Below are 26,064 nucleotides of genomic sequence, written 5' to 3'. Positions count from 1 at the left end.
AGCATTTTCTCTTTTGGCTTTCAGATTCCAGCATCTGCAGTAACTTGCTTTTATCCAGGGTTCTTGCTGAACCTGCGTTCACCTATGCAAAGTTAAGAGGTGTTACCTGGAATATTGAGCTGCAAAGTGGCACTGCTGGCATCAAAATGAGCGCTGCATAACAATCAACATCACCATCTGCCTAGTTCACATGCTTCTGACCACTTTCACTGCACGTGTGCGCCATTGAACTCACCAATATGGCGCCCAGCACCCTGTACCCAACAGAGTGCACTGGGGCCATGGATGCCATCTTGGGGGAAGGGAGGGGATCCAAGAACACTCACAGCGATCAAAAACGGGCACAAACCATCGCAATTCTGTGCTGGCTGCCGAAACCACTGTGCAAATTGGGTTGCATTAATGGGTGAAGGGGCCGGTTCCAAATCTGAAATGTTAAAAAAAAAAGAAAATGCCGGAACTACTCAGCAGGTGGGGCAGTCGTGGTCAGATAAACACTCGACGCTTCAGGTCCAGTGCACCTTGGTGAGGGCCGGCATTCATATAGCGCCTTTAAGACAGCAAGCACAATGACCTCCCAAAGGGAGCGGTTGCCAGACGCGCCAAAAAAAAAAAAAAATTGGCCTCCCTCATCCGAGTACTTGCTCGAGCATGTTGGAGTGAAAAAAAGACGAGAGGGCGCGCGAGGTGCGGTGCCGTCAGGCTACTTGAACGCGAGGCAATAGTAACTAACGCCTCTGCATTTCAATCCGCAGAAAACCGGGGGGGGGGGGGGTGCAGTCAAATGTTTTTTTTACACACACACATCCAACCGAGCCGAGGACGTGCCTGGCCAGGTCCGTGAGTGAAGGGGTCGTCGTGTCGGCGGGGGGCTTCAAAGCGGCCGTTCCAGATGCGAGCCAGCGAAGGTTGGTTATGCACGTTGGGTGCAGGCGGCCATTCCCTCCAGCACAAAGGTGCTGTGGGCGGGAGAGCCGCGCGTGTCCGTCCTCCCGCCACGGACACCTTGTGCACGGCTCTGCCCTGCGATTGATGTATATATTGTCCGCCTTTGAATGCAAATCGTGCTGTAGGGTCGGGTGCTATTCGATGCGAGATGGAGGCGGGTAAATAAATAGGAAGGTTGGGCTTTTGAAGCTGAGAGACTTTTGAGGAAAGCCGATCACACGGCCCGCAGCTGTGGCCGGGGTTGATCCCCCCCCCCCCCCCGGGTTTTATTTCTCTACACACGGGGGGGGGGGGGGGGGGGCTGACAGGCAGAAATCAGAGTGCCCCCCCCCCCCCCCCCCCGGCCGCGTGGTCCCGGTTGGGCGGGCTGGCACGGAGAGTGCGCTCTGTGCCAGGGGCTGGTGCCGTGTGCTGCCTCCGGAGCCCCGCTGCTGCTTCCCCGCCGTTTTGACAATGAAGGGTTGGTGCGCGGCCGGACTGGCTGGGAACCAACCCTTCAGGCGGCCCCGCCCCATTCCTCACACAAATACTGGGAGCATTCATTCGGCGTCTCAACAGTTTTCCTTCTATGGGGAAATGGACACTGTAGGTAGGAGGATTCCTGGGGATATGAGTGTAAGCGCTCAGAAATGTTGGTATTAGCCCCCCCCCCCCCCCGCCGTCACCACCCGCTTCCCAGGCCAGTCTTACCAGCCGAACCGCTGACACGATTAGGTATGTCTTTAGGATTTTTACTTACTGTTAAAAAAAAATGTTTTAAACCGTCATGTTGGAAGTAGGACAGTGGGGAAGGGGGTGAAAGATGGTTTGCGTTGCACCAATGGACCTGAGTTTAACTCCCCCCCCCCCCCCCCCTCCCCAGTCTGCTTAGGTGCCTATTTGGGAAGGCGTTTTTCCTCCTCCCAGGGAAAATAAAGTTTGTTCGCAATTCGTTGACCATTTTAAACTCATTCGACCAGGCACAGTATGTGTGCCCCTGGGAGATGTGCGCCAGCCAGCAGCTCCTCCGGGATCCAGTTTAAAAGTTTCATGTTCCTCTCCTATCCCTCTCGGCTGAGCTCATGTTAAAATGGATTCACCTTTTCGCCTGCAATTCCAAACGCACCCCCCACCCCCGTTGAAACAACTGGATCCCCGAGTACATTTGGCACCGGTATGCTCCTCGCGGAATGCAGGGTGCAACCTGTATTATGTTTTATAAAAAAAATCTGTGTGGGTCTGGCGGCGAACGGCGAAAAATAAATAAAAGAGTCACTGGGCTGGAAACCTCTGTGAACCCAGTTATTTACTGTTTTCCGGTTGTGCAGAACGTGCTGTGAGGGGGTGGGTGTGGGGGGGGGGGGGCACAGCCGATATCCTTGTGTTTATTTATCTTAGATTTAAGGGTAGTTCTGCCCCCCCCCCCCCCCCCAAATACCAATGCTCGTTTAATCTGCATGCTTTTGACGTTGTGCTTGGCTCCTCCGGGACTCGGCACACACACACAACCAATTCTGAGCCAATTCTCCCCGTCCCATCCTCACAGTGTTGTGACTCCAGGAGTCCGGGCTTTGCTGTCGCCTCGCTTCCAATCGATTTCTCTCAAGTTTTCCAAGCTGAACTGCCGCCCGAGTCCACTCTGGATGACTGGTAAGGCGTTCAAGGTTCCCCTTTTTTATTTATGTGCGTGGGGGCGACGAGATGTGTTTTCCCTCCAGCTCGGGAAATGGGGGTGGGATAATTCTTGGGAAATGTGATGATGGTGTTTGTATAAACGATCCGGACCTAATGCTGTCTGATCTTTGGTTTAAAGTTAATGGACAGTGGTGAGCGAGGAGGGAATGGCCCCACTGAGTGAAAGATTGAACATGGTCTCTTTCCCCCCCACCCCCCTAATGACAGGAGGAAGGGAGGGGAAGCTGGAATAACCCGAGGCGTTGCAGCAAAATTTATTCAGGAGCACATTCTCCATGTACAAAGTGGACCGAGTGATTGCCGTTCTGTTTGATTCTGCAGCCTCGGTTGAGAAATGACATTGGTGATTTCGATGAGCAGATTATGCGATCTTCCCACTGAAGGACCCTCAGATATCCCGGAGTACGTCCCCGTCTGGGAAGAATCTTTCAGCAAAACCACAGCGAGCTCACACCAGACTAAATACGGAGAGCCCACAGGTCAGTCAGCAACAGCAGCAGGTACCCACCGCACATCTGATTTGGGCTGTGTTTCTCTTGGGTGTGAGTGAGAGTGCGGCTTTATGTACACTCCAAGCTGTGAATTTGCGCCAGTCAACCACAATTTATAACAGGGGTGAGTGGGAGGGCCGAGATGGGCAGGAAAAAATGTGATTTTCACATGAGCAAACAGACTTTGCTTTCTCTGGCCTCTTACAACTGCCCGTTTACATTGGTGACCTGTCATACATTTTAAAAGCTCCTGATGCGTTGCTTGTATATAGTCCACATATCTATATCCGTACATTTTTTAATATTACTGGATAACTATCAAATTTCTATTGCGTGTATATGGCATTGTAGTATTTATTTCTAGCATGTAATTCTGCAAGAACCAGTTGCAAATTACTTCTGAATAAAATGGCAGTAATAATGTCACAGCCATTAATGTTTAATTGTAAACAGCATCTTGCACTAATAGCAAAGCGGGCACTGGAAGTTGGTACCCACGCTGTCAGCCAGTCTCAACGCAAAGCCAGATGTGATTCATAGTACAATTAAGTTCACAATAAATGTGTTAATAAAATAATCCCCACCAGTTATTTCAAGGTGATAATATTATGGTGGGAGTCACTTTTGTTTCACTCTCATTGTATTTCATTCTTATATTTATCTGGAAATTTCTGGTAGCATAACGCATTTGCACCAATGCTAACTGGACAAGAGGGGGCAGCAGTGTGGAGTGCAGTTATAGTCTACCACTTTTTTTCCTGACCTAGCCAAAATTGCTGGAGGGAGAAATCCTAGTAGGAGTGCAGTTGCAATCAGCTAGTTCAATCGCGGTAGTTAACTGGTTGGACTGATACCTAAAGGAGCAGTCACACCATATCGTTGTTGGACAGCATCATTGGGTGTGTGGTGGTCATCTCATCGACGTAGAGCAGATGTGAAGTTACAGACAGCAAGCTGGATTCATAAGGTAACTTGGATCAATATTTTACCCATTTTACAGCTGTCTGGTACAACGGGGCTTCAGTAATGTTGGATTTAGCATGGCAGAACCTGTAAGAACAAGGAGAGGCTGCTTGTGATTCCAGGTGGACTGTTGTGGACTGTCAAGTTCGACTACTGTGTCATGCAACAACTGTCCCTTGCCAGGCACAGCTTTGACAATAAGATAATAAGACCATGACATTTAGATTTAACAGGCATACTGTGGCAAAACTGTGCTTTCCAGACCTCTGTAAAATGTTTCACATCACTATGGCACTGCCTGTGGCCAAAAAAAATTGGCTCTTTCGTTTTTAAGTGATATGTTCAAAGCTCTTCCAGCTCACCCTGAGAAACCTGCAGTGTCAGCCGGTTGGCAGCCTACAGTGTATCAAGGATGGCACATTTGCTTTATTCAGCAAGCCAACAATTGTGTTATTTTTACCATCGACCAGCAGCAGCAATGTGAGAGGGCAGCACAATTCTGTAGAACATGGTGTATAGAGGATCAGTGACTCTCTCTTTCGTTGCCATTCAAGCACCCGTGCATTGTTTGACCCTCCAAAAGTGATTTGTTTATATTTCAGTGAGAATATTATACACAATGGCCAGCACAGATTCTGCAGAATTCTTACTGCCCCAGAAGTGCTGAGGATCCTTTTATTTCAAAGCTACTATGTATGTCACCCTTACTTGAAAGAGAATTAAAGCTGGCATCAGGAGACCGAGGCTACATTACACAGCCAATGCTCATGATTCCTGTGCACCAATCGTGTGTAAGCAAAGCACAAGTGCAATGAAGGTCATGCTAATTCAGACTTATCAAACGTGGATGTTGGTACCTTGAAGTAGAGCTTCATGCTCCTTGGCTCGCAAATAACCAGGATGGCATGATAGGGTGAAAACACCAATATGAAATTAGCAGCACTACCAGCTATGCAGCACGAAAGACGGACATACCGGGACCTATTTCATAGCTCCAACATTTCTTAAAGCGGTAAATCATAGCCATGAAAAAATGGTCTTTTCATGCTTAGTTCTTCAAATTCTATTTATTGTTATCTTGTGCTGTAAGAAATGGCATAAATATTCAGCAGTGTTCAAGCCAACCACAGGACATTTATTTTCTCGATTGCATATGCATGAATGTTGACAGGTTTACTTCACATTATGCTGCTTCTTGGTGTTTGCAGTTTATTTCAGCTATGTGACAGCTGGACTATCTTTCCTTCTATGGGAATCTTTTTCGAAAGAGGAAGGGTGGAGTTTTCTGTCCCTGCCAGTAATAGGAATCATGGCGGGAGGCAAAAAACCTGTTACCCGACAGAAGGATCAACTGTCGGAATTCTGTTCTCCTGACTTTCAAGGCTGGTCAAGCTTCCCGATGGACAATATTGGGAACGCCATCTGCATACATTATCATCTCGAGTATGTTCATGAAAAGGCTACCACGCCGGAATTAATTTTGCCCTCCAAATTAAGTTCCTTGCCGTGAGAATTTAGGACGTTCAGTTGTACAACTGTGTATATTATATATATATTTGCGGCGTGCACTTGGTGAGCTTCCCCTCTTCCATGACTGACGTGAATAAATGTTGCTTTCTCCTTCTTGAGGACCTCACATAATTTCACTCAAGAGCCAATAGCAAACATTGCACCAAGGCTGGACAAGGGAGGCAGGTGAAGACTGGAAGTAGGGTGTATGGGTGGGACAAAGGCTGGGCAAGGGAGGCACTTTTATGGGGAAGGGTGGAGAGAGTGTCTGGGGAAGAGGGGGAGTGCTGGTGAAGAGTAGGGGAAGGAGTGGGTGAATATCTTAGAGGGTGGGTCAAAGTACCAACTGTTGGGCACTCGGGGGAGAACTCAGGGTACTGATGAAAGGAGGGAACAGTAACTCAGAGGATGCGACAGAGTGGATTGGATTGGATTTGTTTATTGTCACATGTACCGAGGTACAGTGAAAAGTATTTTTCTGCGAGCAGCTCAACAGATCATTAAATACATGGGAAGAAATGGGAATAAAAGAAAATGCATAATAGGGCAACACAACATATACAATGTAACTAAATAAGCACTGGCATCGGATGAAGCATACAGGGGTGTAATGTTAATGAGGACAGTCCATAAGAGGGTCATTTAGGAGTCTGGTGACAGTGGGGAAGAAGCTGTGTTTGAGTCTGTTCGTGCGTGTTCTCAGACTTCTGTATCTCCTGCTCGATGGAAGTGGTAGGTTCAGATCAAGCATCTTAGAACATAGAACAGTACAGCACAGTACAGGCCCTTCAGCCCACGATGTTGTGCCGACCATTTATCCTAATCTAAGATAAACCTAACCTACACCCCTTCAATTTACTGCTGTCCATGTGTCTGTCTAAGTGTTGCTTAAATGTCCCTAATGATTGACTCCACCACCTCTGCTGGCAGTGCATTCCACACACCCACCACTCTCTGTGTAAAGAACCTACCTCTGACATCTCCCCTATACCTTCCTCCAATCACCTTAAAATTATCATAGAATTTACAGTGCAGAAGGAGGCCATTCGGCCCATCGAGTCTGCACCGGCTCTTGGAAAGAGCACCCTACCCAAGGTCAACCCCTCCATCCTATCCCCATAACCCAGTAACTCCACCCTATACTAAGGGCAATTTTGGACACTAAGGGCAACTTATCATGGCCAATCCACTTAACCTGCACATCTTTGGACTGTGGGAGGAAACCGGAGCACCCGGAGGAAACCCACGCACACACGGGGAGGATGTGCAGACTCCGCACAGACAGTGACCCAAACCGGAATCGAACCTGGGACCCTGGAGCTGTGAAGCAATTGTGCTATCCACAATGCTACCGAGCTGCCCTTATGTCCTCTCGTGACAGCCATTTCCACCCTGGGAAAAAGTCTCTGGCTATCCACTCTATCCATGCCTCTCATCAACTTGTACACCTCTATCAAGTCACCTCTCTGCCTTCTTCGCCCCAGTGAGAAAAGCCCTAGCTCCCTCAACTTTTCTTCATTAGACAAGCCCTCCAGTCCAGGCAGCATCCTGGTAAATCTCTGTACCCTCTCCAAAGCATCCACATCCTTCCTATAATGAGGCGACCAGAACTGGACACAATATTCCAAGTGTGGTCTAACTAGGGTTTTATAAAGCTGCAGCAAAACCTCGTGGCTCTTAAACTCAATCCCCCTGTTAATGAAAACCAACACACCATATGCCTTCTTAACAACCCTATCAACCTGGGTGGCAACTTTGTGGGATCTATGTATGTGGACCCCAATATCCCTCTGTTCCTCCACACTTCCAAGAATCCTGTCTTGTGGTTGAAGGTCTCATCGGGTGGGTCCTGGAGGGGAATTGGTCCGATAGCTCGGATAACAGGAGGGGCAGGCTGGACACTAGGGCAATAATGGATGTCGGCTCTTGAGGGCAGGGAAGGCATGTGGAGTTGTACTATGATAAGGTTCAGTGTAATAGGGATTGTAAAGGGTGACAGAGGGGAGAGGAATGGTGATATTGTGTGGGTTCAGGGTGATAGGGAAGTTGGTTGGTGACAAGTGGAGGGCAGAATGTGGTGGAGCAAGTCTGGAATGTGACACGCACCATTTTTCAAATCTGACCTTGATCAAACAGCCAGTCCTGCAAACAGAGATCCTGCAACCGCGCCCCCCCCCCCCGTGCACAGTCCAGGTTAGGTGGATTGTCTATGTTAAAACTACCCCTTAGATGTGTGGGTTAGGAGGGGTTACGGGAGGGGGGGGGGGGGGGGGGGGTGCGGTAGGTAGGGTGCTCTTTCAGAGGGTTGATGCAGACCTGAGAGGTCAAATGGCCTCTTTCTGCACTGTAGGAATTCAATGGAACCAAACAGGTGGTTTGTTATAGGGACACCCTAATAATTATGAGGCAACTGGATGTTAAAGATGCCTAGTTGTGTTCTCTCTTTATGGTGAAGCCTGCACAGCAACAGGTTTGTTCCCAATTCATGGTTGTCATAAAATCGAGATCCCAGCAAGGTGTGGCACTGCCATTCATTCTGTGCCATTTGGTGTTGGCTGCATTCAGATGCAGGGAGGCAGAGAGGTGGATGCCTCCAAGAGGTACTGCTGGTGGATACTAGCCAACTCGCCACTCTAAACCTCCATCCTTCCGGGTGAATGGTCATGGCCGAGAAGAGCTCATGTGTTTAGTCTTCCTAAGCTGCCACGGCAATGGTCTCTATAGACACTCAAGCATGTGGAAACAAGTGGATAAGTGTCTGCGTGAGGCTTCTTACATGGTTCTCATCACCTTAGTCAAAGAGCAATGTCTTCACACGTGTTCATGCATGAACGTGAGGAATATAATAATAATTGCTTATTGTCACAAGTAGGCTTCAATGAAGTTACTGTGAAAAGCCCCTAGTTGCCACATTCCGGCGCCTGTTCGGGAAGGCCAGTACGGGAATTGAACCCGTGCTGCTGCCTTGTTCTCCATTACAAGCCAGCTATTTACCCCAGTGTGCTAAACCAGCCCCGTCAACCACCTCTAGTCCTTCAGGATGCCCTTTACCTGAAAGGTGTGGATTCCATGTCTAGACGGAGGCCAGGTGAAGGGCTTTGCACTGGCCTACTGACTGACTGAGATGGAGGGAGATCTGTAAAGGACATGCTCACTTAATATATCGCTTGAAATTGTTCACACATCTACTGAGTTATCGATGATGCTAGCTGTTTTCCTCCAGATGAGGAGAAGAAAGATATTTTAAAACGTACTATTCACACGCCATGTTCCAGGAGCCATTGACATGCACTTAGATTTACAGCTGGAGTTTTGTGATAACAGAATAAATTGACACCTGGAATTTCGGTAGGGTCCTCTAGTCTGAGATTGAAAAAATCTCTTGAGAAGAGATGCACAGAATCTTGGGGTTCTGCTCATCTTCTAAAGTTATGATAGGAAATTGGTAAAAAGCCTATGGAAGTTCAGGACTTGAATGTTTTACTGAAGCAGGTCAGTTTAGTGTACCATTTCATTAGTATGAATATCAATTTTAACTCCATAGAATCCTTATAGTGCAGAAGGTGGCCATTCAGCCTATCATAGATACATACATAGAAGATAGGAGCAGGAGGAGGCCTTTTGGGCCTTCGAGCCTGCTCCATCATTTATCACGATCATGGCTGATCATCCAACTCAATAGCCAAATCCTGCTTATTTCCCATAGCCTTTGATCGTATTCTCCCTAGGTGCTATATCCAGCCGTCTCTTGAATATATTCAATGTTTTAGCATCAACTACTTCCTGTGGTAATGAATTCCACAGGCTCACCACTCTTTGGGTGAAGAAATGTCTCCTCATATCTGTCCGAAATGGTTTACCTTGAATCCTCAGGCTGTGACCCCTGGTTCTGGACACACCCATCATTGGTAACATCTTCCCTGCATCTACCCTGTCTTGTCCTGTTAGAATTTTACAAGTCTCTATGAGATCCCCCCTCATTCTTCTGAACTCCAGCGAAAACAATCCTAACCTAGAAATAGGATCAAAAATTGGAATGGGAACTCTTAGGCGACGAGAAAACATTTCTATGGGTCAATTTTTCAGGTTGAACCAGTTTTGATATAGTGCCACATAGAAAATAGAAGCAGGAGGAGGCCATTCGGCCCTTCGAGCCTGCTCCGTCATTCGTTATGATCATGGCTGATCATCAAGTTCAATACCCTGATCCTGCCTTCCCCCCCATGTCCCTTGATCCCTTTAGCCCCAAGAGCTATATCTAATTCCTCCTTGAAATTACACAATATTTTGGCCTCAACTACTTTCTGTGGTAGCGAATTCCACAGATTCACCGCTTTTTGGGTGCAGACATTTCTCCTCACCTCAGTCCTAAAAGGTTTTCCCCTTATCCCTGAACCGTGGTGCCTAGTTCTCGACTATGACCCCTTGTTCTGGGATCATCTTAATGTTAACATATTTTATCAATGAATTATTGACTGGGTTTCTCCAGAATGTTATGCTTTTATGGCTGACATAAACTCCTTCATCTTTGCTCCCATATTTAGAAAATGGTCTGGATATCTCAGTTGAAATCTTATAGTTCTGCTGAAGGTGGCCTCAAGTTTTGTCATGTCATTCTCATTGTATTCTGTGAGCATTACTGGTGTCCTCAGCAATAATAACTCAGAACAATGAAACAAAATTAAAGTGTCCATATCCATGAGGCGCACTGCATTCCACAGTTAAGTGCATGAATTGATTTCCCTTAAAATGAAAACATGACTCAGCAGAGATATTAAATCTTCCTTTTTTTTGCAATGCTAGTATCATTTAGAACCAGTGGAAGTTATTGTTGAGCAAACTGACCATCATTTGGAACAATGAGAATTCAGGAATAAATTTCTGCGGTTAGTAGTTCTGTAATAATTGGTCCTGTCCCCCTGAGCAGGAATATCAAGCAGAATTCCACTGCTGGGATTCGGGAGATTACCTCCAAAGCTAACCGGCTTCTTGGATTTCTGAGGAGGAACCTCTGATATTGCAGCACAAATATCAGAGTTGTAGCTTACCAAGCATTTGTTTGTCCAGTCCTGCAGTTTGCAAGTTGTGTGTTGGATCCTTATATGGCAAAAGATATATATAAGATTGAAGCGATCCAACGATTCTCCATGAATCAATGTGATAAATACACCCGTGTCACTTCCTTGATCAAAGATCAAGGAATGGGAATCAGCACATCAAGGGAAGGAAAAAATAGATGGACCATGTTTTATAAACCATGTAATCGACTGATGGAAAGTGACAAACCTGGGGCGTCATTCTCCGACCCCCCGCCGGGTCGGAGAATGGCCGTTGGCCGCCGTGAATCCCGCCCCCGCCGAAGTCTCCGGTACCGGAGATTGGGCGGGGGCGGGAATCGGGCCGCGCCGGTTGGCGGGACCCCCCGCTGGATTCTCCGGCCCGGATGGGCCGAAGTCCCGCCCAGAAATTGCCTGTCTCGCTGACGTAATTCAAACCTGGTATTTACCAGCGGGACCAGGCGGCGTGGGCGGGGTCCTGGGGGGGGGTGGGGGGGGGCGCGGGGCGATCTGACCCCGGGGGGTGCCCCCACGGTGGCCTGGCCCGTGATCGGGGCCCACCGATCCGCGGGCGGGCCTGTGCCGTGGGGGCACTCTTTCCCTTCCGCCTCCACCATGGCGGAGGCGGAAGAGACTCTCCCCACTGCACATGCGCGGGAAACTTTCAGCGGCCGCTGACGCTCCCACGCATGCGCCGGGAAACTGTCAGCTGACGCTCCCGCGCATGCGCCGCATTTCCGCGCCAGCTGGCGGGGCAACAAACGCCATTTCCGCCAGCTGGCGGGGCGGAAGTCCCTCCGGCGTCGGCCTAGCCCCTCAATGTTGGGGCTAGGCCGCCAAAGATGCGGAGCATTCCGCACCTTTGGGCCGGCGCGATGCCCGTCTGATTGGCGCCGTCTTTGGCGCCAGTCGGCGGACATCGCGCCGTTGGGGGAGAATTTCGCCCCTGGTGCCCTCTGGCAATAACAACACGAGGCAGTCATCCACACAAACTTTGTTTCCACAAGAATATATCAGCTATCTTTGTTCCCAAGAACGATCCCACAATGAAAAAAACTGCCAATGGAAATAGTCTGAGCCCCATCTTTTTAAATCTTGAAGACCCATTTTTAGATTATTTCATTTAAAAGTTTTCATGATCCGAACTACCATCTCAGCAGGTCATTTTTATTTTAGCTAATGCTACTCAACTACATGTTCTTGGAATGCAGATATTAGTCTGTGATGCTGACAGAGCTAAAGCAGAAACTGTTACCTTGCAACTTGTGCAAGAGAATTCACACATTGATTTCACGTGAGAATAAGACTGGGCTCAATGGCTTTCTAACTCAGTTGAAGAGCCTTCCAATGCTTAGAGCCAAGCTTCACCCACAGACAATGCGGATTTCAGTAATTCTACCTGATGGCTGGCTAGTTTATATGGTACTGTTACTCTCGCAGAAGTCAACATCTTTGTGAAAGGAAGGGAGAAAACGGGGGGAAATTAGGATAAAAACATGCTTTTTGGATAATGGCGCAGACTGTTCAACAAAGAATGGAAGTTTTGGCCTTTTTATTTTAAAAAAAGTGCATTAAATTTGATTGGACTGTAATCTCTATGTGACTAAATTTTTGCATTCCGAAAAGTAGGGACCACCGCGCAATCAGGTTAATTGACCATGAAACCTTGATTTTCTGATCTGTGATCTTGTCAAGCAAGCTTCTGTGCAGAAGCAGAGTTGCATAATATGGAGGGTTTAGTATAGCACATTCCAAGTGTTCTGTCACAGGAGAGGAAGCGTTTTCGGAATGAAAAAGGATGTAATCTTGGCAGGCTCTGAGCTTTTTCCATCATTCCATCAGATTATAGCTGTACCTCAATTCTATATTCCATTGTGGCCCTACCCAAGAGAAATCTGCTAACCTCAATCTTGAACATTTCAATTGACCGAGTATCAACAGCCCTTCAGGGATGGGAGTTCCAAATTTTCATTACTCTTTGCCGAAAAAGTGCTTCCTGATTCCACTTTTAAAAGGACTTGCTCTAAGTTTTGATGAATTCCTTTTGTTCTGGATTCCTCCATCAGATGATATAGTTTCTCGGTATCAGCTCCATCAAACCTCTTTGGCTGTTTTAGATCTCAATTAGATCACCCCTAAAGTGAAAAAAATAAAAACCTTGGTTCTGCTACTTGTCCCCATAATTAAAACCTTTAAACCCTGATGTCATTGTGGTGAATGCATATGAGCTATATGTACAGAAATGCTTACAGGTCAGGTAAGCATCTATGGTGTTCAGTGTTTCAGGTCGGTGATCTACCTTCAGAACAGGTCAGAAAAAAAACATGAACTCATTGTTACTCTCCGCAGATGCTACTTATCCGAATGAGTATTTCCAACATCTTTGGTTTATATTTTAGACTTCTAACATTTGCAGTATTTTATCTTAGTCTTCTAGGGCGCGGTTCTCTGGCCTTGTTCCGTTCAAGCAAGAGCACAAAGTGGCCGGTGAATAGTGGGAGAGGCCAAAAACGAGAACTGCGCCAGACAGTTTGCTATGCAACCGGCTCGCCCTCATAGGCGAAATTGTTATCCTGCCGTAGTGTGGCGAGAAGCCAATAATCACCACTTAAGCCCCATTTCCATACAATTAACAGGAGCCACCCTATGTTCAACGGCCTCCCCAGCAAGTGGTCACGCTGGCGCCTTTTAGTACTCCTTTTGAAAACGTGAACCTGGCAGACGGGCTTCTGCGAGGAGGTGAGCAGCCATCTTTGCTCACAGGCTAAGAGCCCGGGGCGGGGGATTCGTCCAGGTAAGGTTATGTGCTGGTGGTGGGTACAGGATCTGGGGTCCGTTGTGGGGGGCCCGCTGCGCCGGGTGTGCATGAGCAGGGCGTGCCAGGTGTGGGGAGGCAGGGACGGTTGGTAATGGGGGAATGGAGGGTTCCGGGGTGGGAGCCACTGCTGTTTGTCAGTCTAACGCCCTCTCCCAATTCCTTACAGATATTGAATGGCATGGCCAGTATTTTGGACCCTGCAGAACAGGCCCTAGTGGTGCTGCTGGTAGGCTGGACGGTCAGACATCAGAGACGGTGGCGGCAGCAGCATCTGCAGAAGATAGAGGCGGCAGCTCATGTGCTGCACCCCGCCCCACACTGAGGGCCTGGCTGCACATCAGGCCATGGTGGCACCCAGAAGGGGAGGCCCACGCTGGCCCAGGTGTACAGGCGTCGCTGATCATTCGAAAAAGTGACAGACAGTGCATGCCGCAGGAGACTCCACCTCAAGAAGGCGTCGGTGCGACACCTGTGCCATATCCTCGCAGACTTGGCATAAAGGGGAAGAGGAGGACTCCGCTTGGCCGTCAAGGTCACCGCAGCCCGGAACATTTAAGCCTCTGGAACCTTCCAGGGCTCAAACGGAGACATGTGTGGAATTTATGCAGGCCACAGCCCACAGATGCATCCGACAGGTCACAGATGCCCTGTTTGTCCGGGCGGAAACCTACCTCAACCTTGACATGGACCAAGCCCAACAAGATGCCAGGCAGCAGGATTCTCTGCCATCGCCAGGATTCCCCAGATCCAGTGACTGATAGACTGCACACATGTCACCTTGCATGCACCAGGCCAGCTGGTAAGTGCCCTACATCAACAGGAAGGAGTTCCACTCCCTGAACATACAGCTCGTGTGTGTGACCACAACATGCAGTTCATGCACGTGTGTTCACGCTTCCCAGGGAATGTGCACGGCAGCTACATCCTGGGCAGTCAGAACATCCCTGGTCTCTTTGAGGACCACGCCAGGATGGCTGGTTGGCTCTTGGGGGATAAGGGGTACGCGCTGAGGACCTAGCTAATGACACCAGTACGAAGGCCGGAGAGCGAAGTGGGGACCCAATACAACGAGGTCCACCAGAGCTGCCATTGAGCGGTGCATCGGACTGCTTAAAATGCACTTCTAATGCCTCGACCGCTCCGGTGGTGCCCTGCCGGAGGGTCGCACGGTTTGTGGTGGTCTGCTCTGTCCTCCACAACCTGGTGCAGCAGCAGAGCGACATGCTGCAGGTGGGGATGAAGAACCTGTGGCCACCTCCGAGGACAAGGGTGATGAAGTGGTGCCGGCCCAACAGGGGCTGGAAGACGATCCCAGGGAGGAACTGGAGGACCAGCTGCAGGACCGGCGGCAGCGGTGAAGGTCCGGCAAGCTTGAAGGGCCCGGGCGGCCTTCATACCCACTCGCTTTGCATAGGGCGTGGCCTGGTCCGTCATCGCTATCTTCCCCACCCCCCCTCTCTCCATTTCCCACCCTCACAGGGTATGTGTCACATCACTCCAGGGTGCTGGGACTGTCGGCACCGTCAGCGGGTCACTGTTGAGGGCAGGGGGGTGATGCTAACCCGCAGAGAGCTGAGCGCCAGTGCTCCTCAATCTATGCCATAGTCTGGTCCCTGCCTGTCTACTGAGTGCTCACTCACACCCATCACCTGCACGTGGTGTGCCGAGAGGGGTGGTTGCCTCTCGAGAGGGAGGATAGATGGGCCAAGGGTTCTGAGGCAGGTCCGCATTGTGGAGGAAACTGACAGAGGCGTCATACTGGTTGTGTAGAAGGGTTTTTAATGTTTCACAAGTGTCCAAAAATGCGCCACTCTCCCAATGGTGTCGCCCCACTCTCCCCTCCACACACTCGCTCCCTACCTACTCCCCCCTCCCCCAGTGCCCTCCATTATCCTCGATGTGCTTAGCCTTCTTTGGTTTACCGCTACGTCTATGTATATCCCCAGGATGCTGCACATATGAGGTGGAGGCAGCCAGCTGCTTAGCACATCCAGTGGCCTTCGATGCCCCTGGCAGGCATCCTCTGGGGCCAGAGGGCCCCGGTGCACTTGTCGGAAGCACGTGCACAGCTTTGCCACCCTGCCCCGTGTGCTGACTGCACGATGCAACCTCATCAGAGGGAAGGAACTCAGGGGGGCTGGTGGTCACCAACCCCACTCCATGGGACTGGTCGGTGCCCATAGTGCCCTGGATTCAACTCGAGCCCCAGCTGACCCTGTATCGTCTGGCTCTGCCAGCCCTGGCGGCTCCCCAGTGTCTGCACGATCGTGTGGATGCTCTCGGTGATGCTCCTCAATGATTGGGCCATGCTCTACATTATCTCGGCAATGCCCACTTGTGACTGGGACAAGCTCCGCAGCACCTCAGCCATTCCTATCTGAGAACGGGACATGTCCCACAGAACCTCATCAAGGTCAGCCTGGCACTGGTTCATGTCCCCCAGCGAGTTGGACATTCCGCTAAGGTCCTCAACCATGGCCATCATCGACTGCATCATGCCTTGGACACTTCCAGTAATGCTGCTGAAGTCATGCACCAGGCTCTCCATTGCGGTCGCCACCCTAGCAGTGTTGGCTCGGTGCCACGCATTGCTGGTGACATTTACTGTGCCCATAGCCTTTGAGACTCCCCCAATCGGCTATGGACCTGCTGGAATGTCACTGACATCTTCCTCTGAATGTCCCGGCCGCTCCCTAACATCTCCATCAGCTCCGGGATAGCCTGTTCCACAGGCTCAGCATCAGGCTGGAACCCAGCTGGGTCCTGGGATCCAGCAGACCTCCGACTGCTGACTCACCTGGCATTACTGCCTCCATCTGATATGCACCAGCAACTATGTGGTGCTCACCAGATTGTGTCCCAGAAGCCTGTCCACTAACGTTGCTCACCGAGGTGTGCGTATCAGCGCTGGTGGAGGGTGGGATGACATCTGTGACGCATGGATTGTGGCAACCTCGGAGCTCTCCTCCGAGATGGTCTCATGGGAGGCAGAGTATGGGGCCACTCAAGATGGGCCAGCATCATCAGCTGGAGGACCTGCGGGAGAATGGACATGTGGTCAGTGGGAAGGATGGGTCAGTCTATATGGCAATAACAACTCACTTGTCCACTGTGTGGGGCCCAGTGGAGCCTCACCTCTGCGGCATGCGGCAACCTCCGCATTGGTGATCGTTCTGTCCTTGGCCACCACCGTAACCTCCAGGGCCCTTTCCTCAAAGGACGTGAGGATTCTTATATCCGGCACCCCTCCACCAGTCTGGACCCTCTGCCGGCGATTGTGGGAGAGCTTCTGCGGAGACACAGAGAGGCATCGTTAGCCACACGTGTGGAGGGGGTGGTGAAGGAAGGCTTGGGGTGGGGGGGGTTGTTGAAGGGAGGGTTGGGGGGCACATGGGGTTGCGGGGTTCGGATGCTCGCAAGGGGGGGGCGGAAAAGTCTCGGGGGAGGGTGGACAGGTGTCAACCCGCGCACCCAACCCGGTGTAGGCTGTTGACCTTCTTAAGGCACTGGAGGCCAGTCCTCCTGGTCACCCTTCCTGTGCTGACAGCCGCAGCCACTTCATCCCAGGCGGCACTGGCTGCCCAGTGGTTCACCCTTGGGGGAACAGGACATCCCTCCTTGCCTCAACTGCATCAAGGAGCCTCCCCAGGTCCACGTCTCCGAACCTTTAGGCCGGGCGTCTCGTCGCCATGGCTGGGAGCTGAGTGGGGTTGACTGTGCAAGTGCTGTTTAAGTGCTGCTCGACCTTGTTAGCGGGGGACTGGTGACCGCGGCCCCTGCGATGGCTGGCTAGCCTTCATTTGCGGCGTGAAGCCCGTGGCGCCTCTTTAAGTCTACCAATTAATGTATTGTATTGCCAGCCGAGCGCCGAGAGCTCGGGCAGTTCCTCCTCTTACCACACTTAGACAGCAATCTTCTCGGAGAATCGTGCCCATAATCTTAGTTTGGGAGAGACGTTCGGAGTAGTGGATGGAATTGAAAGATATTTAGAATGACCTGAAAAAATTAATTCCAGTGTGTGAATGGACAAGGAAGATGAGACAGATGTTTTGGGTTGAAAAGAGATTTCTGAGAACTGCAGGCTGTCCTGTACTTCACATGTAACCTTTGGATCCAAAGAATGTGCAGGCATTAATTTATGGCCATTAGTTATATTGCTATGATCTGCACAAGAGAAGGCTAAGCTGATGAAAAGTAATTCTCTAAACATGGTATTGTATAATGAATTATTGTGTACACTGAGTTAGCATGTCACTAATCAACTGCATTTATTAAACTTGACATTCAATAGAGCAGGAGATATTTCTGGCTTAAAGAGGATTTGAACATCTCAATTCCTCTAAACAGAAGTACCCCAGAGACCCCTGTCACTGAAGCATCCAATCTTGAATGATGCAAGACATTTTTCTACCACCCTTTATCTAGGAATTTAATCTCTGTGTGAAGAAGAATTTCCTGATATCAATTCTACATTCACATTTTTCTAATTTGAATCTGTATCCTGTTGCTTTATTTCAGCAATTTATATTCGGTGTTGGATTTACTTATTTTCATTTGGATGAGATGTTTCAACCGGGGAGCTGTCACCCACTCAGATGGTCATAAAAGATCCCACGGCACAATATGAAGAGCAGAAATGTTTTTTCTTTATTGAAATTACCCAATTTTTCTTCCCAATTAAGGGGCAATTTAGCATGGCCAATCCACCTACCCTGCACAACTTTGGGTTGTGGGGTGCGATCCACGCAGACATGGGGTGAATGTGCAAACTCCACATGGGCAGTGGGCCGGGGCCGTGATCGAAGCAGCAGTCCTACCCAGCGCCACCCTGCTGCCCTGAAGAGCAGAAATGTTGTTCTGTCGTCCAGACCTATTTTCCCCAATCAACACGTAAAACATGGGGCGGGATTCTGCGGGAATCAGCGAGGCGAGCAACTCCGGCGTGAAGGAGTGGTGTGAACCACTCCGGCTTCAGGCCGCCCTGAAGGTGCGGAATCCTCCGCACCTTCAGGGGCTAGGCCGGTGCCGGAATGATTTGCGCCATGCCGGCTTGTGCGGAAGGGGCTTGGCGCCACGCCAACCGGCGCTGAAGGGCCTCCGCCGGCCGGCACGATGTTGGCGCATGCGCGGGGGAGCGCCAGCGTTGCTGGTGTCATCCCAGCGCATGCGCTGGGGGGGGTTCATCTCCACATCGGCCATCGCGGAGGTCCACAGCAGCCGACGCAGAGGAATAGAGTGCCCCCACGGCACAGGCCCGCCCGCGGATTGGTGGGCCCCGATCGTGGGCCAGGCCACTGTGGGGGCACCTCCCGGGTCCAGATCCCCCCCGCACCTCCCCGAGGACCCGGGAGGCCGCCCGCGGAGCCAGGTCCCGCCGGTACATACCTGGTGTATTTTAGGCTGGCGGGACCGGCCTAAAACGGGCGGCCACTTGGCTCATCGCGGGCCGGAGAATCACCGGGGGGGGGGGGGTCGCTGCCAATGGCCCCCGACCGGCGGAGGCGGGCTTCACGCCGCCCCCGGCGATTCTCCGACCCGTCGGGGGGTCGGAGAATCCCGCCCATGATCTTGTTGCTTATTTTATTACTCTTTGTGGGAGCTTGTTGTCGGCAAATTGGCTTCCAGGATTTCTCAATTACAATAATGACCACACATCAAAAGTACTTAATTGGCTGTACAATGTTTTGGGATGTCCATGAGGTTGTGAAAGGTGCTATATAACTTCAAGTTCTTTTTTCCTTTAACACTGGATGAAATGCATTCTATCACACAGAAAACAATGAGTAAAATAATACTTTCCAGTGTGTGCACAACAAATGAATTTTAACCCTCACATAACATGAGCTATCAGCAATTTTTCTCCCTTGGAACCTTTGCTGTTTAGTAAAGAATATTTTTTTAAAACAGTAACCACCGCTTTATGTGTGCTAATTATATTCAAAATGAAAGTCAGGATCTGTATTTGTCATTCTGTGTCATTTGAAATGCCATTGTCACCGTTAACAAGCATCTCAGATGAGATCTAGCTGTTCGAAGTAGATCAGAGGTTAACAATGTTGGATTTACCCTGCAGGCTACAGTAAATTCTATTAAACTGGCCTAACTGACAACAAATATTAAAATTAAAGGACTACATGATAAAGAGCGAATGTGTGGTCTTGTCTCCCATTCTGAGACAAGTGGTCCAGTGGAAATGGCTCATTCAAATACTCGTTGGAATAATGTTCAAACAAAATATTAAAATTGAAAAGATTGCTGCTATTATAATTAAGTGGAATGCCTAATAATTACATTTCTACTGAAATGTAATCCTGTTATTTGTCCTTGTCATAGTCATAGAATTTACAGTGCAGAAGGAGGCCATTCAACCCATCGAGTCCGCTTGGAAAGAGCACCCTACCCAAGGTCCACACCTCCACCCTATCCCCATAACCCAGTAACCCCACCCAACACTAAGGGAAATTTTGGACACTAAGAGCAATTTATCATGGCCAATCCACCTAACCTGCACATCTTTGGACTGTGGGAGGAAACCGGAGCACCCGGAGGAAACCCACGTACACACGGGAAGGATGTGCAGACTCCGCACAGTGACCCAAACCAGAATCGAACCTGGGACCCTGGAGCTGTGAAGCAATTGTGCTATCCACAATGCTACTGTGCTGCCCTTTAAAACACTTTAAATGATGCTGTTTGTTCATAGCGTTGTGCACATATATTGAAATTTTAAAAGTGTTCTCCCTTCAACTAATATGCTAATAGAATATAAGTGATAAAATACTTTACAAGCATCTGAATATTTTAGCGGTCTTGGAATGAACCCAAGGAAATATGAGATTAATTGTCAATAATTTTATATGGTAAGAAATGAAAATGAAAATGTGAGAAAGGTTTCAACCATATGTAGCAGCTATACTTGATTTATTACCACAGAATCACCTTGCAAAGGAATCTCAAATCTTCTAACAACGTCCAAGATAGCATACTTCAAACGGAAATATGTGGAAGACGGAGATCTTCATCCACCTGCTCACACCTGCTGCCAAAGAGTACGTTCCACAAATTCATTACAATTCCATTTTAGTGTAACTTCTAGCTTGGCATAAGGTCAGGTCCAGCTTAATTTTTTCCACAACTTTATTTCTTCTAGCCACATCTGTTGGGCACAGAGTGACATATTACATTTGTGCTGAAATGTCACCCTGTTACTCGGCCTTTGAGATAATAGAAAGGATTACGTCTGTTCTTGTGTACCTATCATTATTGAAATTTCACATGTGCATTTGTTCCTCTAACCAATATGGATAAGTATTTTTTTTTATATAGACGTCTGAATATTTCAACATTCTTGGAATTCATCCAAGGAAACAGGATACATTGTTAATTGTCAATACTTGCGTCAACATTTCGTCTGGCCAATTTAGCAACCGTCACCACGACTCCACTGAGCTCTCCATTTCTTTGAGAAGCCAATAATGTGAGACTAGAGTACTCATCAGAGACTTAGATGAAGAAAGATATTAAATAAGGAGTTTCTATTCCACTACTTTTACATATCATCCAGAACTTGATCAAGAGAAACATACATATATTTAGGCCCTCTCCGATGTAGGTGGTATTTGAGGTGGGAGCAACTGACAAGAGGAAGTTATGCAGGGGTTGGGGGCAGACAACATATTTTATGGTGGAAACATATCTTCAGAAACAAAGAAAAATATTTGGCATGTATTTAGCCATTCTCCCTTCCACCCACTGTTGCAGAAAAACCTTGGAGTTTATATAGATGTCCATGATTGGTTGATGCTGAATTAATATATTTGATCTCAACTATAATTGAATTGTTTAAAAGAAATAGCTTAAATTTGTGTAATGAATATAGGTGTAGGAATGATCGTAAGCCCAGCAGTTTCAGCATTGCCATTTTGTAGAGAATGATTCTTTGCGATATTTGTTGACTTATTTCTTTGGTTTAGGCGCGGACCTTGGCCGTCCCTGAGGATCGCACCCACATACTCCGTTTATCACTGGAAAAACTAAGGTTTATCGAAGATCCCGAAGTGTTTCTGCGACGTTCAGTGCTGATCAACAACTTGCTGAAACGGATTCGAGGAGAAATGCAGAATGACTGGTATTTGTCTGCCTGCTCTTTTGGGGAGACACCACCTAATGATTGGTTCGGAACACAGGAATTGACCTATAGGAAGCGACTGCGGATTGCCAAAGAGTATGAAAACAGTCTGCATGATTGTTGCTTTTACCAAGACTGTGGTAATCAGTATTCAGTGATACCTTTCTCTGTTTATAATGGGGACGGGGCTCCCTCCTCCCTGCCTAGCTGTTCCCGCCAGGGCATGGACTGTTCTGAAGTTTATGGAGCCCATAATGCACATCCCAGGAATGATGTGGCAACCAGTGTAGTATCTGACATTTATGAGAACATTGGAAAATTATATGATAAGGAAATCAATGAGGAAGATGAGCATCAAAAGGGAAGCAGTGCAGCAAAACACACTTCCAGTGACAGGCCCCTCCCCCTTGTGTGCAGTGATAAGGGGGTTGATTGTAGTGCAACTGGCTTCAGAAACGATGGGATGGTTCCACCTGAATCTCCATTAGATTCTGCCATATTAAAGCAACATGTAGGTGATCGCAAACTTTGTTCTGTAAAGGAAGCAAAATTCGAATCGGCTTGTTTTGTGATGGCAGGGGCCAGCAATTTAACAAGTATAGCGAAGAGCACATGCCGAGTCAGTGACACATATTAGCATAAATGCCCATTATGGAAACTGCAGTTGAATCTTTATCATGTTGCTGATGCACTTTATGCTATTATTGAAACAAAATCCTGAAGAGAAAAATAATCACAAAAGAAAATGAACCTGCGCGTTGTGGGTTGGTTTACTCAGATTGTCTATCACAGCGTGTTGAGGTTTTCTGGTTTATGCTGAAAGTAACAAGCATATGATCTAAGGTGCCTTAAATTTGTAACGACAGTATTAAAGTTTGCCGGACAATACAGTTCATCTGTTGGGGTTAGTTGTATGAGCTTTTATACTATTTTCTTAAATGTGGATTTTCCACAGAACATAAGATGATCCAGTGCATTCAAAGGGGAAAAAAATTTACTTTATTTTAAAATTCACATTTGAACAGATGGTGTGTATAGTTTCAATCTATTTCTGTGGATAATATTCTCCAGTAACCCCACAATGGAGTGATCTTCCCCACGAACAAGCATTTAGCTGCTTGAGTATTTCCATAGCAACAGATGGACTGTTGCAGAGAATGAATTTTGTTTTGTACGGTCTGTGAATTGTTGGCTGACTTTATGTTTCATCTGTTTCTTTTAACTGCAATGCTCTAATCAACTTTTGAACTCAAAGGTTAACAATCTTTTAAGCTAATTTCCTGCTGTTTGCTGAAAATCCCGAATCATTTTAATGACATGGCCATCAGTGAGGACTGTAGCATGATGTCTTGGTTGTAGAGACCTTCAGTTGTAACTGGATATTAAAACTTTGGGAGCAGTACGATTCTTATGAGAAATGGAAAATGCTCCCCATAAAACACTTGCATTCAAAATGACTGCATCCTTTACCTTAAGACAGTAGCTTTTTTTATTGTGATCGTGGCCAACATTTATGTTTCCAATGCAAATTGTACATGCTTTTTCTACAATCAAGAAACAAAAATATATGGGGTCCTTTTCCACGTGGTATGATAAATTGGTACATATTAGTGTTTTACAGTAAAATGTGATTTACATGTAAAATATTTATTAAACAGTAGAACATCTTACACAGGCTGAGTACTTTGATATTAATTGTTCTTGGAATACATAGAATACTAAATCAGTAGATTACAAAAGAGAATGGAAATTATTGGCGGTTAACCAGGTTTTCTCCTGGCCGAGTTCACTTGGTAAGAAAGGGCATAATTCTAGGTAACAAACGCACTCGAAACAAGCAAAAGTACTTGCATTTATTCCTGGCATAAATAAATCAAAACATTCAAAAGTAAAATTATGGGTGAAAACAATTCATTAACCCCTGACTTTGGAGTGGACATTACTACGGTGTGCCAGATATAGGCCTGGATTCTCCGGTCTTCCAGGCATATATTTCTCAGTGGCACGCCATCTGTTGGTGGTGGGATTCTCTACTCCAGCCGCTTGTCAATGGGATTTGCCATTGAAGCCACCTCTCATGGCCGGGAAACCCGCAGGGGCGGGGGGTCGCTATGGCGGGAACAGAGAATCCCAATGTTGATTTTATCCCAAACATTTGTGCCCTGTTTTTAATGAAGAAAGCAAATTCCAGTAGCTGGTCCAGTCTCCTATGAATCCTGCTGTGTCTGAGAGATTATTTGCAACTTTAACCCCAACTTTTTTATTGTGATATCACCGACTGTCGTTCATGAGGCGCCCACAATATTATCCCTGTTACTTTGGAAAAGTGGAAAAACACCATAACATCAAATTAAAACATATAGACTAAAATCAATATTCAGATTGAATGCACAGAAGCCATGAAGTACGTCAGAGTTGAGGTGAGGTTTGCAGCATGGAGCCTTTCAAGTCGTGGGGTTTTGTTCAGATAGGTTACTTACATTATAGAACAGATTATAGAACACATTCTGGTTCAGTAAATGATTATGCTAAGACACTTGTAAAATCTAGCAAACACTGCAAACTACACATTTCTTGCTTGTTAAGCGAAGGACAGGATGAAATAACCTTTCTAAGACCTTCATGATGCAAAATTATACTTTATTAATGTGAATGTCCAATCCATGGAGATCGATTTATTGGCATGGCAAATTTATAAACATGGCTTTTAAGTCGACAGGCAGCCTGAAAACCCAATAGAACTCAGATCCTGCAGGTTGTGGCATTTTGTTGTCTTTTTGCAAGTATTTCTCTTTATTGGATCATTTACCAGAGTAGCTGAATTTAGCCATCGTCCAGTCTGTTAACCCACTTATGTCAACATTTGAAAATAGCAAGTTCTAACCATTTGTATGACTTAATTTTTAAAAAGAACATAAACAAACAGAATATAACAAGTATAGTCATCACCTTTTGCCACTGTTTGATTATGCAGTGATTTGTATGAATTGGTCATTCACAGAAACAATGCACAGAGGTTTAACTGCAAGGGAATGTGGTCTTGGATTCGGCCATGAGGAAAATAGTGTCAGGTCAGAAACCCAACACGATCCTGCCTGCCTCTAGCCTTAACGTGGGTGTGTTTGCAGGTGGACAGGGAACCCCATGCAGCTGTCAGGAAATTTATAGTACACAAACAAGCAATTAACTTTGAATGTAACTTTTCATTCTGGCTTTAACATGCCGGCAGACATGTTTCCCAACCTCTCTGCAGCTCGCCATGATCAACGACGATAGTGTACTTAGAGCGCTTTAGTGAAACTGACAGGCCGGGAAGCCTTCAAACAGCAAAACGGAAGAGTTGCAGATATGACTAGGTGAGAGTCTGCTGCTCCCAACTCTTTCAGAGAGCGCATTCCCACTGCTTGACTGTTGATTTCTAACTTCTTGGAAGTCAGTTCACCTACCTTCACTCATTTTGATCTACACTTCTTTGCTGTCATCTTTCATTGCAACATGGGAGCAGCTTACAGCTCGACCTTAAAACTCTGATGAGGAACAAGAGGAGCAGCATAACCAACAGCCCCAGCACAGCAGGAGCAACACCAGCTGCCTTTCACTCAGCCACATGCCACTCCATGGGACAGTGAGCCTGGACACGAGATATTGGTCAAAGGAAGCAAGACCCACACTACTGGATCTACAAGCAGAAGATTAGCTCTCAACATGTCTGAGTACCAGTATTTCAGGAGAGTTGAGGATTTCATGGCAGGTCATTGCTGACATTTTCAGCCTCCTGCACCATGACCTCATTCCCAATGGAGCAGGAGGACGTGCTTTGATATCGGCTGTCAAGGTGACTGTCATTGTAGGGCCTCCACATTGATTTTCTGCCTCTCCCCTGAAGTTTTGCGCTTCAGAAAGGAGAGAAAGCACAGAGTTATGAGTGAGAAATGGATTGTGTGGAGAGGAGGGAAAGCAACATTGTGGATGTGAGGATGTTGGGATTGAATCTTCAGATGAGGATCTGCTGAGGTGCCTGGAGAGAGAGGAATGAGTAGCTGCAAGGTGTGTTCTGAGGAGTGGCAAATAAAATGCTGTCAAACACGTGTGGGCCTTGGCACATAAAGGTGTATGCCACTCGTGGCTTCTTAGATCCTTGAACCTCTTGGTGCACTGGCCCTACTGCTTACTTCCTAGGCCATTTCCATCCATACCTATTAAGTTGGAGAGACTGGTCACTTCCTCCTGCCCTTGATAAATATCACCTCCCTTCAGATCCTCAGATTCCTCACCAGGAACTCAAGGAGTCTGAAGGCCCGTACCTTTCCCAGGCCTCCTTGACCTGTAGTAGATGTTGACGTCAGAGGAATCCATGTACATTTCAGTTATTTAAAACCCTTTTAACTGGAAGTCCTTCCTTTGACAGATTTGTTGAGCCTCCTGCTGCCCTCTCTGATTGTCCAGGAAAACCAAAAATGGGGTGGTCATGCCATG

General features: G+C 47.7%; 1 protein-coding gene across 9 annotated transcripts; it reads left to right on the top strand.

Annotated features, from left to right (window-relative positions):
- The first annotated feature begins 776 nt into the window (after window positions 1–776).
- LOC140425487 (SERTA domain-containing protein 4-like) lies at window positions 777–23,258 on the top strand. 9 transcript variants are annotated; one of them, XM_072509819.1, is made up of 5 exons: window positions 886–908; window positions 2,474–2,577; window positions 2,944–3,122; window positions 20,394–20,509; window positions 21,434–23,258. In XM_072509819.1, exons 3-5 carry the CDS (start codon window positions 2,957–2,959, stop codon window positions 22,223–22,225), a joined length of 1,074 nt encoding a protein of 357 aa, XP_072365920.1. In that variant the 5' UTR covers window positions 886–908; window positions 2,474–2,577; window positions 2,944–2,956; the 3' UTR covers window positions 22,226–23,258. The 9 variants fall into 9 exon arrangements, with proteins under 9 accessions (XP_072365946.1, XP_072365966.1, XP_072365920.1 ...); XM_072509809.1 differs by lacking the exon at window positions 886–908 and adding an exon at window positions 1,302–1,662; XM_072509875.1 differs by lacking the exon at window positions 886–908 and adding an exon at window positions 1,304–1,662 and having other exon boundaries at window positions 2,944–3,101.
- Window positions 23,259–26,064: the final 2,806 nt, after the last annotated feature.

Source organism: Scyliorhinus torazame, chromosome 1 (genome assembly GCF_047496885.1).
Source record: "Scyliorhinus torazame isolate Kashiwa2021f chromosome 1, sScyTor2.1, whole genome shotgun sequence".
NCBI lineage: Eukaryota > Metazoa > Chordata > Chondrichthyes > Carcharhiniformes > Scyliorhinidae > Scyliorhinus > Scyliorhinus torazame.
The sequence above is the reverse complement of the archived record's forward strand: the minus strand, read 5'-3'. Positions and strand labels throughout refer to the sequence as shown.